This window comes from Lipophrys pholis, assembly GCF_963383615.2.
Source record: "Lipophrys pholis genome assembly, chromosome: 1".
In the NCBI taxonomy this organism is placed as follows: Eukaryota; Metazoa; Chordata; class Actinopteri; order Blenniiformes; family Blenniidae; genus Lipophrys; species Lipophrys pholis.
Genome location: NC_137635.1, coordinates 20,647,497 through 20,661,910, shown reverse-complemented (window position 1 = coordinate 20,661,910; position 14,414 = coordinate 20,647,497). Strand labels below are relative to the sequence as shown.

Below are 14,414 nucleotides of genomic sequence, written 5' to 3'. Positions count from 1 at the left end.
AAGAGGTGTTGCATTGTTTTGAGTTGGTTATTTTTTATTTTTTTTAGTTTCTAACTTCCTTCTGTCCGATTGCACAGCAAACACGGCTCTTCTGCAGCTTCACAGTGTATCATGGGGCACAAACACAGACAGAAAACCACACATAGTAATTGACTTAAAACACGTATACCTGGAGAAAACCTGGGGAGAACATGCAGACTCCGACCAGTATGGCTGGAACTGTGAATGTTCTTGCTGTGTGGTAATTATGCAAACCATTACAGCAGTGTAGTGCCCTGATGTAAGTATTTAATATTCACTAACCCGGGAAATATTGACCTCATATATAATTTTTGCATTTCAAAGGTCAGATCATATGCTGTGAAATGCTTAAAGTAAAAAAGCAAAAACAGTAATTAACAGATTACATGAGCTGATAAAATATCAGGCTCAAATGTCACAAGTTTTGTTTTTATCCCAACACACATTTGAGTAATTTACTTTCATGCACATTCTTCTTCTTCTTCTTCTTCATCAAATTCTTGCCTCTGCATGCTCGGATATCTATAAATATGTTGGTCAGTGACCGTGGCTCAGTGGCAGAGTGGGTCGTCCAATAACTGAAGGACTGGTGTTTCGAATCCTGCTCTATCCGCCCTATCCTTGTCCTTGGGCAAGGCACTTTACCGACATTGCTTCGTATGAATGGTGCATGAGTGTTGGCCAGGGCAACTGTGGCTACAACGTAGATTACCATCACCAGAGTCACCTTGAAAAAAGCTCTATATAAATCCAAGTCATTCTTATTATTGTCAGTGCTGGTATAACTCCTCTGCTTTGATAGGACGGCAGGCTCCAGAGCACTTATTTCTTTGACGTTTAATCTTACACTGACTCACGTCAAGTGTTTTATCTGATTTTGCATTTCCATTGGGGAGCTCCAAAATACTTTCCTGTTTGGAGGGGCACTTCCCAACACTTAAAGAGACTGAAAAATATGCAGAGTTCCTCTTTATGCAGTGATATGTGAGCAGAGGAGAGTCTTAAACGGTCACTCATGATAGTTTCACAATCACTTTACTTGTAACTGTTAGTCACTTACAGCAAACCTAATAAGGCTACAAAAGCAATATCCTTTCTTCTGTTTAGGCTCAGTGAACCAAATACAAGCCCTCACCAAATATGGCTACTACAGTAGATGTGATTCATTTTGAAATTCAAACTGTAAATGTCTTCACTGTATTTGAAATGATCATTTTTAACGTAATCTAATAATAACATGTAATGTATTTACATTGGACGTTATTATTTGCAGTATTGGGAGTAAAAATAAAGTAAAATATGATAACGCCAATACTTTTGGCTTCAACATAAAACTTACTGATGACTCTTTGAAAATTCATGAGTTACTATTGTCACACATGATAATAGATCTGCTCAGGCCTTTGATCAAACAATAGATTTGACTTATTTTGTTACCTTTAACTCAACGAAGGCTTTACTTATTTATTATGCCTTTCTTAACCACTTTGTTTAAATACATTTTCTTTATTTGCTTGTAAAGCACTGTGAATTGCCTTGTGTCTGAATGGCGCTAAATACATTTGCCTTGCCCAGATAAAACAGATAATTTAACCCTTTTGTGGGATGAGTCACCATATCAACATAAGTCCACAGCAGCCATATACATGATTCAATACTTTACTAAATTTAAAAAATCCTTTAATAAAAGCAGATACCATGAAAGTTTAAAACAAACGGTTAGTGTTGGCTTATCATATTAGTTACTACAACGTCTGCGTCTGCCCACAGGCCAGAAGAGGACTTGAACATCCGCAAACTTCAGCACTCAGCTGTGTTAATCAACCTCTTCCTCATCATGACACACCGGACATGTGTGTGTGTGTGTGTGTGAGAGAGAGAGAGAGAGAGAGAGAGAGAGAGAGAGAGAGAGAGAGAGAGAGAGAGAGAGAGAGAGAGAGAGAGAGAGAGAGAGAGAGAGAGAGAGAGAAGACGGAACTTAACTGAACATCAGCTGAGCTTCTCACGTCTGATCACGGATCCACATTTCTCTGGTGTTTCACCAAAAGCCAAAGCGACGCTGCTCGAAGTTTGAAGGTTTGACGATGGAAGCCGACGGTCCCCTGGCCAGGGTGGAGAGGACTCTGTGGACAGTCTGGGTGAGCCGAGCCACTCATGTACATTAAATAAAAACCTCTCTCTCTCTCTCTCTCTCTCTCTCTCTCTCTCTCTCTCTCTCTCTCTCTCTCTCTCCCTCCTACTTGCACACGGAAGCACTCACAAGTACAGTCTTCACTTGTATGTATGTAAACATTATAATTCAACACAAATCTGCATAATCATATATAAATAGAGAAAAAAAAAACAGATTCATGGATCTAATTTTGTTGAAGATATTTAAAAAACAAAATTAATATTAATATATACTTAATTCTAACAAAACACATCAGTAATACATGTATGAACCACTTTTTTTTTATGTTTTGGGGTTGTTTTTCTGCATTTATATATATATATATATATATATATGATTGTACAAATTTACCGGTGAAGATTTGGCATTATATAAAGTGTATTTTTGAATCCTTCTGTGTTCATTCCTTTCGTCCCCTATCCAACATTTCTATGCTTCTGCTTCAATTTGATTTAGAAGAAATGCAAACAAAACCAGGACAAACCAACCAATTCACCGTGATGTTACAAATAAATGCAGCTTTTTTTCGGGACCCCTCGACCTTCTGTCCGATTTCATACCTCTTCCTCATCGCCTCCTTTAAACTCGGGGTTGCTTCCCACCACCCCCGAGTTAAATAAAGTGGTGTAGGAGATGCACGGATGGTGTTTTATAAAACGCACTGCATACTATATTTGGACGCCAGAACATCACATTCCATTTTGTAACCGGCTTTTTATGAGGTTTTCATCAAGTCAACTTCCTCCCGTTATAAACTCTGAAAATCATTTATGGACTTCGCTTTGTGTATGAGTTGATTGTCACGCTGAAACAGGAAAGGGCCTTCCCCACGCTCCCTGAAAACCTGGAAGCACTATTGTGTAACCGTGTTTCACATGCTGTGTGTTATGATGCTTTCTGTGTGTATGTTCTTGTTACTTCAAGCATAACAACCTGAACGCCTGAACTGTCTGAAATGCTTTCTCCACCTTTTTTTTTTTTTTTCCCCCTCAGTGTTTTATAAATGATGCTGTAAACAGACTCATCAGGCCACCGCCTGCTCCTGATACCAGCGTCGAGCAAAACCCCTCCCAGGAGTCTGCAGGTGAAGGCGAGCCTCCAGACTGTGGAGAGGCGGAGGGCGACATCCACGCAGGAGAAGATGCCTTGTTGACAGTCTCGCTGCTTAACTCACCCCAAACAGTTGTTAATGGGGAACGTTCCATCGATGAAGCCAACTTTCAGCCCGATGACGACGCCGCGCCGCAGAAAACCCCATCAAGCAAGTGTAGTGAGGGTGAAGAAGGTGAAGAAGCGGCAGAGAAAGAGCAGGGCCAAACAGGACGAGATGATTCAGAGCTGCCCGTCACTGAGGATCCAAACCAACGTGAAGAAGAAGAGACACAGTCGAGCCCATTGCACTCTTGTGAGGAGACATCTGAGAATGACGAACACCACGTGGCGTCAAAAGCTCTGACCGAGGATGTGATTAGTGAGAAGTTACAGGAAAGTGAAGGGGAAACAATCAGCACCGTGTGTGTTGTGACAACTGAGGATCGTCAAGAAACCAGCACAGCAGTTCAATTTAAAGACGACGACGATGATAAAACTCATCCTGAACATGCATTTGAAGCAACAGGCAGCGAGGGAGATCAGCGCCCAATCACAGATTTGAGGCCAGACGAAAATGACAACATGCACAACGAAGAGAGAGAACAGCAGAGTGATGAAGTGTTGAGACAGGAAGAAGCAGGGTACGGTACAAGTGTGCTTGAAGTGGATCAGGCAGTGGAAGCAGATGAGGAAGACTTTACAGACGTGGTGGATGTAGAGAAACAGGAGCATGGAATTGGTCCTACAAGTGAAAACGATGAGGCCAGGCGGCCACCGGACAACAGGGGAGAAAGCGCCATCACTGAGGAAGAAAATCAGGATAAAAACACAGACAAGGATCCAGATGCAGCTGATTCAAGATGTATTCCTCAAGATGGAGGTTTTGGAGGAAAAACACAAACCAGCACCACAGCCACAGTAAAGCTTGAAGGTGAGACTAGATGGGAAATGAGCAGAGGGTTAGAAAGTATTCCCCTGGGCACAAGTGAAGGCCGGGTTGTTGTGTTCGAGGAGCTAAATACTCCAGCATGTGAGGGAACACAAGAGGGGCTTCCTGAAAGCAACAATGAGCTTGGGCAAGATGAAAATACAACACAGAGGTTCCTGGAAGTGGAAGATTACAAAGAATTCCAGTCCGCTCGATTACCAGAAGAGGTGGAGAGCGGCGAGCGGGACAGTCCTCAAAACGCAGAAGCCGCCCGTTTACCGACGAGTGAGTCTGTGGAGGAGGAACGAGAAAGCACAGGAGATACCAAGACCGTTGTTGACGTGGCTGAAGTCAAGCCGGTTAGAATAGCGCCTCATCCCGACACTGAATCGCTCCAAGAGACAGAGGAACAACTTTTTGAAGAAGTAATTCAGGTCGTTGATTGCCGTCTCCAGGCAGAATTATCCGAAAGCCAAATGAAGACGGAGGTCGGAGACTTAAGAATGGTCGATGGGACTGAAGCTTATTTGTTTGGATTTGGAATAGGTGAAGCGCTGCCCAGTTCCAAAGAAGCTGGTCGAAGTACTCACGAGGCCAGAGGTGCTCCTGCAAAGGAAGTGACTGATGAAACTTCGAACGCTGAAGCTCCAGGAATGACACAGGATTTCTTACATACAACGGCATACAGCAACAACAGTTTAGAAAATGTTCCTGCAGCTGGCTGTTGGAGCCACTCCGCTGAGAGTGTGGCTGAAGTACAACATGATGGTACAGTGAATAAGCTGGATCCTAAGGACAATATGGAAGGAACATGTAACAGAGTACTATTGGGGGCAGAACATGAAATGCAAGGCCGAACTGAGACGGAACCTTTGGCACCAATGGCAGGTGAGTTAATCACACGAAGTGAAGAAGAGGAGAATGATTTTGTAAAACAATATGTATTGTCTACTCAAGTTGAGGCAGGAGAGATAAACAATCAATCCTCACGTGGCACCTTGGAGATAGAGAGCGAGATAAGTGGCATTGAAATGGCTGATGACTTCACAATAATGGCGTCCAGAGCAGATTTGTCCGACATGTCAACAGGAGAATCAACAAAACACGTGACTGAATCAGAAGGTTCGAGGAGCTCCATCATTGGACGTCAAGATCTGATCGATGAAGAAATCCTTGACCTGTGGATAGAAGCAGCAATGTCAAGCCAACCAAACTCTCAGGATGATTCAGTGGAGGAAACTAAAACACTGGGCCTGTTAAATCAGATGTCAGTCGGCGAAACGGGATCTCACCCTGGATCAGAAATTGCCGCCACGCTGATACATCAGAACTCCAGAACACTACAAGAAGAAACTCAAAAGAAAAGAATGAAATCGGCAGAGGCTGACTCTGGATTGCAGAAAGACCTCGATGACGAGGCGAACGAGGCGACGGGAAAACAGACCGAAGTTACGATGAGCTTTTTTCCACCAGATGGGCTACTTGAGATGACTGCGTCTGATTCAGATGAAGTCACGCAAAGTACGTCACGACAATCAACAAGTGGCTCGGAGGCCTCTTCGGGGGAGGGACTCATGTGTTCAGAAAGCGGAAAGGAGGGATTAGATATTTTACCAATAGAAGAGCAACAGTCGGGAGACACTGCGCAGAGTTCACCAGACAGATCTGACGGCGCCCTTGAGGCCATGGCAATGCTCGATGATCACACTGAGGTATCGTTTCCAATGATTTTCAATCATAAATCCAAACTGAAAGTCGCTTAACCTGCAGGTTACATGTATTCAGCTGTTTGTGTCCATTCAGGTGGACGCTCCGGTACTGGACTTCACTCCACAGAGGTCACGAATTTCTCTAAAAAACCCTCGTGTGAGGCCACCCAACAATCCCCGCTATTTGCTCAATATGCCTTCACTGGAGCCCACTCCCTCACCCGTGCCTGTTAAACCCACTGCTGGTGTGCCTTTTGGAGGATTGGGCATTGGAATAAAACTGCCTGGTAAGTCCCTCACAAACCAAAAGCCACTTTTAACTATAAGGACTGTTGTTTTTCATAAGCTCTTTATCTTATTGTGCTTTCTTTGGTTGTCGTGTTAGGACTTGCTGCAGGCTTCCCACTGTTGAAAAAGACACAGCGGACGGTGAAGGATGAAGATGGCCAGGAAATCCCATCACAGGTACTAAGAGAAAACAGTTTCAGTTCATGTGGAGAAACATCCATCGCTTAAAAGCCGATATTATCAACAGGAAGCCGAGACGAAGCCCGAGGAGAAAGGTGATCGTCCCGAAAAGGAAGACGCGCCACACAAACCTAAATGGATGCCACCAAAACACCCAGGGTAAAATAACATCACTGAATTTGTTGTATTTCAACTCAAAAAAGGAGTTTTAGACATTTTCTGAGGGAATGTTTTTTAATGTTTCTGCAGATTTGGGAATCCTCTGATGTCTGAGCTGAAGACCAAACTGAAGAAAACTTCAAACGAGTGAAACGAGTCATTGTGGTTCTTTTGTGTGAATACTTGAATGTGAAATCGCAATGGCTCTATGCTCCTTTTTCAAACTGAACCCAAATGATGACACGTCTCCCATGTGAAGGTTTATAATTTTTTTTTTAAACAAAGTAAAACGGATGAAGAAATTGTTATTTCTCTCATGGAAAAGTGGCCATATTTGTCCATTTCACAGTTATCACCGCTTCAAGAATCCAACATTAAAGAGAAAATGCAATACACAAAACAGAAAATATATATATATTTTCATCTACATTTATTATACATGTGAAAAGTTACAATTTCTTTGTGGTAAGATGATAGTAGTTTCACAGCAATGCTGGCCCACAATGACTCCTCACAAACGGTTCTGTGCTGTCGGGCTTTTATATTGAACCATAGACATTTTTGGAACTTTTCTGAAGAGCGCACACAATTCCACATGTATACTGTACTTTGTTTTTCAAATAAAGGTGAATTGTGTTGTCTAAGAGGTATGGCCTTTGGTGACTGTTGCATACAAAACTTTTATGAAGAATTGCATGACGTGACAACATTGACATCAACTTTTTAACACTGATTATCCAAAATAAGTTTTCAATCATGAGGTCCACAAAGAAAATGTGCTGTTCTGGCTGAACAGCGGTGCAGTGATCATACCTTTGCCTCTGAGCCAGAATGCTGACAGACTGAGTTCTGGCTTGGCCAGGAGGACATTCTGTATATTTGCATGTTTTCTGTGGGTACTCCAGATTCCTCACACAGTCCAAAAACATGCATTTGAAGTCAATAGCTGGTTTCATTTGTTCTGATTTGTTTATTGAAAGACGTCATAGATGATTTTTTTTTATATATGTGCTTCTGTGGAAATTTGTGTGTATTTCTTCTCAGGAGACATTATGAGGTCCCATGATTCCCAAAGATATATATATCCTTGATGATAATATTTTATAATTGTACTTATATCTGGCCCTCACCTGTTCTTTTTTTCATTCATTCATTCATTCATTTTCTTCCGCTTATCCATTTCGGGGTCACATCGCACCATTTAAGAACCTTCCTGCAGGTGGTGAGCCCACGGGACGGTGGCGCCCAGCGTGGGACATGAACCCACTACCCTGAGATTGTGAGTCTCATGCTCTACCAACTGAGCTAGCCAGGGGACACCTGGTCTGTGTTCATGTATAATATTGGAAAAAATACAAAAAAGAAAGTTATCAAAAAGAAACTATTGGAAATGAATTATCCATAATGCCTCCATTGAAAGTGAACTCATGAATTGAGGCCAACAGTCTCCTCCTTTTGAGGGATGCAGTGATGTTGGTTCACCAGTAGGGGGCAGTAATGCATTAAACTGAGACCAGTTCACCGGAAATACAAAGAAAGAGCAGAAAATAAGAAGGGCTGTCCAATCAGCGTGAAGCTGCGTGATGTTCAAACTGAAGCGGTGTCACTCGTCGAGCAAACATTTTTCTTTTTTTTTCCTCTGTTTGGAAGGTAAGTAAAAGCTGTAACGTCTTCCTCACCGGTTTTATTTCGTATTAAGTTTGTATGTCCATTCCGGTACGCAATGTTTGTATGTCCATGCCGGTACGTAATGTCGCTTCGAAAAGACCTGACAAACAGCTTTTTTTTTTTTTTGATGTGCGACAGCCCCAGAACATCAAACTGCCAATCTGACCAGGCCTGGTTCTGTGAATTTATGTCCTTCTTCTGCGTGTGGATTTGTTTTCGTCCCACTTTTCTCCTCAATGTTGAATATGTGTGGATGACGTGTGTGTCCGAACGTGTGTTTTCGTCCTGTTTGGCTGTGGTGGGCTCCTCCTCATGTTGAGCCTTCAGTTATTTACATGTGTGTCTGTATGTCTATGTATTAGATCATTCTGTGTTGAAAATCCCCTCAAACAAAAAAAACCAACACATTGTTGCCAGCAGAATTGTTAGAACGCCCGACAATGACGCATATAATTCCCATTTTGCGCCATCTTCAACAGTTACAGGTTGTAAATAAAAGTTGTCACAAACGATGACGGGCACTTGCGAATCAGAGAGGATCATGGGAATATCGTGACGTCAGTGCAAACGATCTATACGATACAGAATCATTGTAATGCTGCAGTAGACATTTGTAAGTTAAATCATAAAAAATTGTCTGTGACTGGATTATGTAAAATGTAGTAAAGCTGATTTATTTTGCTTCTTAAACATAAAAAGGCAGTTTTTTTGAGATCTGATTAAAGTTAGTCATTGACAGTTGTATTACTTATATTACTAGTCTAAGTAAAGTAATGATGATGCATTGATTAATTTATGCTTTTAATCTGCAGGTGTGAAATTAACGGACAATGGAAACATCATATTCTGAGATAGCCATGGAGGAAAATGACTGCCGGGAAAATATACTGCCTGTGCCCAATGCGAATCACAACGTTTCAACCCCGACTTCACGGCTCTCTCGTCTGGAATTTGCTCCAACGCCATTTTTGAAACACATGAATATTGCCAATAAATGTCCTCCTCCAGAACCCTTAAAATGTGGAGTCAGTCCTTTGCAGGATGTTCCTCGGTTTCCTTTTGGTGGTATGGGCGCAGGAACTGCTTCAAGTTGGCTGTATGATGAAACCTTACCAGAGATTACTCTCCTTGATGAGACCGTTAGCTTATGTTCACCCTGTGACAGTCGCAAGCCTGCTCCCAGCAACTCCTCTCCTCCTACGATCGTCACTGCAGTTACGACCACTAAAGAGACTGGCTCTGAAGCCCCTCCTGAATTATCCAAACTTGAAGGGAAAGGGTTCTGGCTGGATGTGAAGAACTTTCCAGACATTACCCTCCTTGATATGACATGTGGTGATGACTCACCACCAAGAGGAAGAACTACTGAAAGAACTGAAACCTCATCAGCTGAGGATACACCATGTTCCCAACCAGCCGATGTTCCAGTCGCCACCGAAACATCCCTCATTAAGAATCCCACATGCTCTGCTATTCAGGAAAATTATTCAAGTGATGTGCAGCACAGCGCTACGGGAAGTCGATCTCTTCAAAACGCCAGCGACACTGCTGTGGAGGCCACTATTGATCTCCACAACAACACCTCTGAGTGTGAGCAACCACCGACACAGTCTGGTTCAACAACTTTGTCAGAGTCGAGCTCGAGTGACAATCTTCAGAAGACAATGGACAAGCACACCTTGGAGTGTGAACAAGCACCTGCAGAGTCTGGCTCGATGACTTTGTCAGAATCTAGCTCAAGTGACCACCTTCAGAAGACAATGGAAAAGCATGCCTCAGAGTGTGTGCAGCCACCTACACAGACTCAGTCAGTAACTTTGTCAGAGTCGAGCTCGAGTGACCACCTTCAGAAGACAATGGAAAAGCATGCCTCAGAGTGTGTGCAGCCACCTACACAGACTCAGTCAGTAACTTTGTCAGAGTCGAGCTCGAGTGACCACCTTCAGAAGACAATGGAAAAGCACACCGAGTGTGAACAAGCACCTGCAGAGTCTGGCTCGATGACTTTGTCAGAATCTAGCTCAAGTGACCGCCTTCAGAAGACAATGGACAAGCACACCTTGGAGTGTGAGCAGCCACCTACACAGACTCAGTCAGTAACTTTGTCAGAGTCGAGCTCGAGTGACTGCCTTCAGAAGACAATGGACAAGCACACCGAGTGTGAACAAGCACCTGCAGAGTCTGGCTCGATGACTTTGTCAGAATCTAGCTCAAGTGACCGCCTTCAGAAGACAATGGACAAGCACACCTTGGAGTGTGAGCAGCCACCTACACAGACTCAGTCAGTAACTTTGTCAGAGTCGAGCTCGAGTGACCGCCTTCAGAAGACAATGGAAAAGCATGCCTCAGAGTGTGAGCAGCCACCTACACAGACTCGGTCAGTAACTTTGTCAGAGTCGAGCTCAAGGGACAATCTTCAGAAGACAATGGACAGGCTCCCCTCTCCTCAAATCTGCAATCTAACCACGAGCCTTAAAGAAGGCGCTTCTGAAGTACAGCTTCCTGCGCAGTCTGAGAATAAAGACTCAGAACCTGCTGACAATACAAAGAACATTGAGGGCACATTTGAAATTGATCCTGTTTTAGGTGGATCATCTGCAGCTGCTCGACGTGAAACTAAAGATCACACAAAATCTACTCTAGCTTTAACTGACGTCTACGACAACTCCATCATTCATGAAAACCTAAATACAGAGACGAACAAGCTTAACACATTCAATCTAGATGAAACTTTAGATTTAGGGGTAGAGTCTCTGGTCACTTCAACTCCAATTGTAAACTGTAAAGTGTTCACAGACATTCCCCAGCAAGCGGAGGGCAGGAACTCAGCAGCACAGAAAAAACTGCTGGGTGAGGAGCCCGCTCAACCAGCTGCTCGGGTGGCATCTGAAGGCCCAGCAAACATCGTCTGCGACCGCAAAACATTCATCACACGGGAATCCAATGTTGCAAAACATTGTCTGCCTTCTGTAAAGCTTTCATCGCAGTTGTTAAAGAACAAATCCACCTCCGCCCTCCCAGGACGTTTTCAGCTGGCGACCTCTGGCCTGCCCCTGACGAGGCAGCGAGCCCCAACGGAAGCTTGCAGAAATGCCGCTCCTTCAAATGCACCCAAAGAGGTATCCCCTGAATTTCCATGTTTCTGTGATGTTTGGTAAAATATCCATTTGATCTGCCAATTTGTTTTGAAACCAAACAAGTGTTTCGAAGCACACACTAACATTCTGTCGTTTTTTTTTTTCAAAGACCACAGGAGCGTCATGCGCCTACAACTTGCGCACTACAACAACGGGTAGGCACTGTGTTATTTTTGGTTCATCGATTGTGAAATTATTCTTCATTAGTTTAAAGTGACTGAATCACATAGAGTGCATGGCTATTTTTTGTTATTTCTAGACATTTTATGAATGCACTTTGAACGCTGAGCATTAGCATGAGCTCAGTGTTTGTCAGTCCGTACAGCCCCCCCGCCCCCAATGTTCTTATTAGGTTTAAAACTTCCCGTCTCAGGTTTGCGGAAGCCACAAGAGAGTGGCATACCTTCGGGCATCCAGAGAATCACCCGAGGTCTCAAGATGCCTGCAGCCAGGGGCAACACACAAGTGCCAAAGAAACTCTGTGGACCTGCAGGTATGCGGACTATAACCAGACTTTGGGCCTCCACCGTGACAATTTGTGGCAAACTTATCGAAGTTTGGCATTTTCCTTTAACAATGTTTTCCTAACCCTAATAACAAACAAGTAAACGATACAGATACAGCCTCCACCTATTGTAACACCCACAAATTTCCTAGGTTGGTGTCCACTTTCTATTCTAATCCAGTAGAATTGGGGTTTCTTATACATGTCCTTAACCGCTCATAATGTGTTTTAACGTGTACTAATATTTATTTTCGTCTACACAGCAGTGCCGTCGGCTCCTTGTGACTCTGCCAGCAGAGCCAGAGCCCTGAAACCGCCTGCAAACGGTCAAAGAGCCGTGACAACAAAATCCCAGGCTCCTGGTAAGCTGGTTTAGAGCCAAGATTCCTGCATGCACATGGACAGCCTCTTGATCTTTATGAGGCAAATTTATCTGTAACTCCTAAAGGTGAGGTATTTGTAATCAAAAGGAGATGGGCAATGTTAAGTCATTTTAAAACTTAACTGCCACGATATAAATCAGCATATCCCACAATCCGACCACTTTGTGTAATTGTTTCTGTTCATCTGTGTATACAGTCACTAATCCTGCACCAAAGACTATAATGGCAAAGAAACGTCTCTTTCCAAGGAATGAGGCTGCACCATCGAAGAAACTGAAAATGGGTAAATACTTAGTTGCTCATAAAAAAGAAAGGACCATCTACAAAAGTCTCAAATTGGTCAGGATTGTACAGAAAGTAAAGTTGAAACCCATTGCTACTTGTGTGAATGTTTAACTGGGATTCTTTGAAGTGGAATCAGCAGAGTTGATGTGTAACGTACACATTCGATCTAATGCTCTTCATCTCCCCAGAGTCTGTTGTTTCATCGAGCAATCCTGTACCCGCAGCATCGTGTCAGAGGGGGGGTCCCAATGCCCAAACACATGGTGTGTTCCAGAAGTAATTGTACAGTTTCACCTGCTCCAGGCAAATGTTGAGCCTCCACAAGTCTCAAAGAACAGATGTGTTTTTCTTTCTGACTACTTAGTGAAGTGAAGGGCGTTAACCCAGTTGCTTTAGTTTCAAATCTGCAAAGGGAAAATGTTGGAGGCTAAATTCTTTGATATACACCAGTGGGAGAATTCCTGTCGATGACCAAGAATTTCAGTGGTTTATAATGATGGGTTTTGTTCTGAGAGAATTGCGATATCGATGTTAAACAATTTCTTCTCCTCGTTCTAATTCTGTGTTGTGTCTAGGTTGTGCCAACTGTGCCGAGTTGGAAAAGCAAATCAAAGTGATGGGAGAAGAAATAAAGAGGTTGAACGAAGGTATGCATCACTGCTGTGGCTTTGTGTGTTTTATGAGTTCTTCTGGGCAGGAATGACTGCATGCTTGTTTGTCAGTGTGCCAGCTTGGTTTGGCTGCAGCCGTTTTCAAAAGAACCTGAACTTTTGAACATCAGACCGTACACTTTGTGTGAATATTTGTCTGGCTCAGTCTTTTTATTGGTTTTAGGCTGATGTGTGTAAGCTGAGTGGTGATTTCTTTTTGTTCCCTCAGAGCTGCTGAAGTATAAAGAAGACAATTGAAAGTGTAATGTCAAAGACGAGTGTTTTATTGTATTTTATTTCAATGTGCTTAATAAATTCAATGTTTTATTGAAATGTGTACAAAATGCCTTACTTTACAAAGTCCTGCTTTACCTGGATATACCTTTATTTATCTCACAGTGGAGAAATCCATAGTTTTCAGCATCAGTACACAGACACGCACATACGAGACAAAAGAATTACACACAAAGAATAATGCAAACACTGAATATAAATGTGCAGGTCTGATATATATACATGTGTATTAATACTTACTAAATTAAAAAATAAAATGTTTATGTACATGTTTCTGCCTTTGTATTTCATAATGACAAAATAAATATGCTGTAAACTTTGGAGTGGCTTGAGTGTGTGTATATATGTTATCTTCACTTTCAGTCTCATTCTGTGTTCAGAATCTTAAACTGGTATCGATTGTTGGCAGTGTATCACTTTTGGCCACGAGGTGGCGGTAACGTTTTGAAGCCCGTGTTGATCTCTGGGCCGGAAACGCTGGGTGATTTATTGCTGATTCTGAGAATTATTAGCATTTTCTGACTGGCCTAGGCGCCTGTTGTCCTAAACCTAACCCTTTGAACCATTCAAGTATCAAAATGTGCATCTTTTTTTGAGACTTCCTTCCTCTGTTGGAACTTTTTAATATCTTAGACTTTTAAAATATTTTAACTTTTGTACCTTTTTTTTTCTATGTAAACGGATGGGGAACCTTTTTAAAAGTCTTTAGCCTATACCTCTTTAAAATCTTCAATTTAAACAGTTCAAGTTTTAAACCTTTTGACTTTTCACTCAGACGCTTTACACAAAGAAGCACAAATGAAGGAAAAGTTTGTGGAAACCCCTGTTTATTTAGTTTGCCAAACATATTAAATATACTTCAATATAAAACCCTGAAGTGAAGAAATGTTATCAACCCTTTTTAAAAGTGATTGGTACAGCCAACTGCACTATCTTGTCAAG

General features: G+C 42.5%; 2 protein-coding genes across 5 annotated transcripts; both read left to right on the top strand.

Annotated features, from left to right (window-relative positions):
- Positions 1–1,980: 1,980 nt before the first annotated feature.
- On the top strand, positions 1,981–7,199 carry LOC308121041 (uncharacterized protein). Its single transcript, XM_080482065.1, has 6 exons — positions 1,981–2,159; positions 3,188–5,926; positions 6,018–6,210; positions 6,309–6,388; positions 6,459–6,550; positions 6,641–7,199. The coding sequence occupies exons 1-6, from the start codon at positions 2,106–2,108 to the stop codon at positions 6,699–6,701; spliced, it is 3,219 nt and encodes a 1,072-aa protein (XP_080338191.1). The 5' UTR covers positions 1,981–2,105; the 3' UTR covers positions 6,702–7,199.
- Positions 7,200–8,113: 914 nt separating this feature from the next.
- LOC308121049 (uncharacterized protein) lies at positions 8,114–13,793 on the top strand. Of its 4 annotated transcripts, XM_080482087.1 has the most exons (9): positions 8,114–8,200; positions 9,031–11,337; positions 11,465–11,510; positions 11,729–11,848; positions 12,124–12,222; positions 12,440–12,526; positions 12,717–12,791; positions 13,104–13,175; positions 13,408–13,793. In XM_080482087.1, exons 2-9 carry the CDS (start codon positions 9,049–9,051, stop codon positions 13,434–13,436), a joined length of 2,817 nt encoding a protein of 938 aa, XP_080338213.1. In that variant the 5' UTR covers positions 8,114–8,200; positions 9,031–9,048; the 3' UTR covers positions 13,437–13,793. The 4 variants fall into 4 exon arrangements, with proteins under 4 accessions (XP_080338213.1, XP_080338211.1, XP_080338212.1 ...); XM_080482085.1 differs by lacking the exon at positions 13,408–13,793 and having other exon boundaries at positions 8,133–8,200; positions 13,104–13,275; XM_080482086.1 differs by lacking the exons at positions 8,114–8,200; positions 13,408–13,793 and having other exon boundaries at positions 9,828–11,337; positions 12,127–12,222; positions 13,104–13,275.
- Positions 13,794–14,414: the final 621 nt, after the last annotated feature.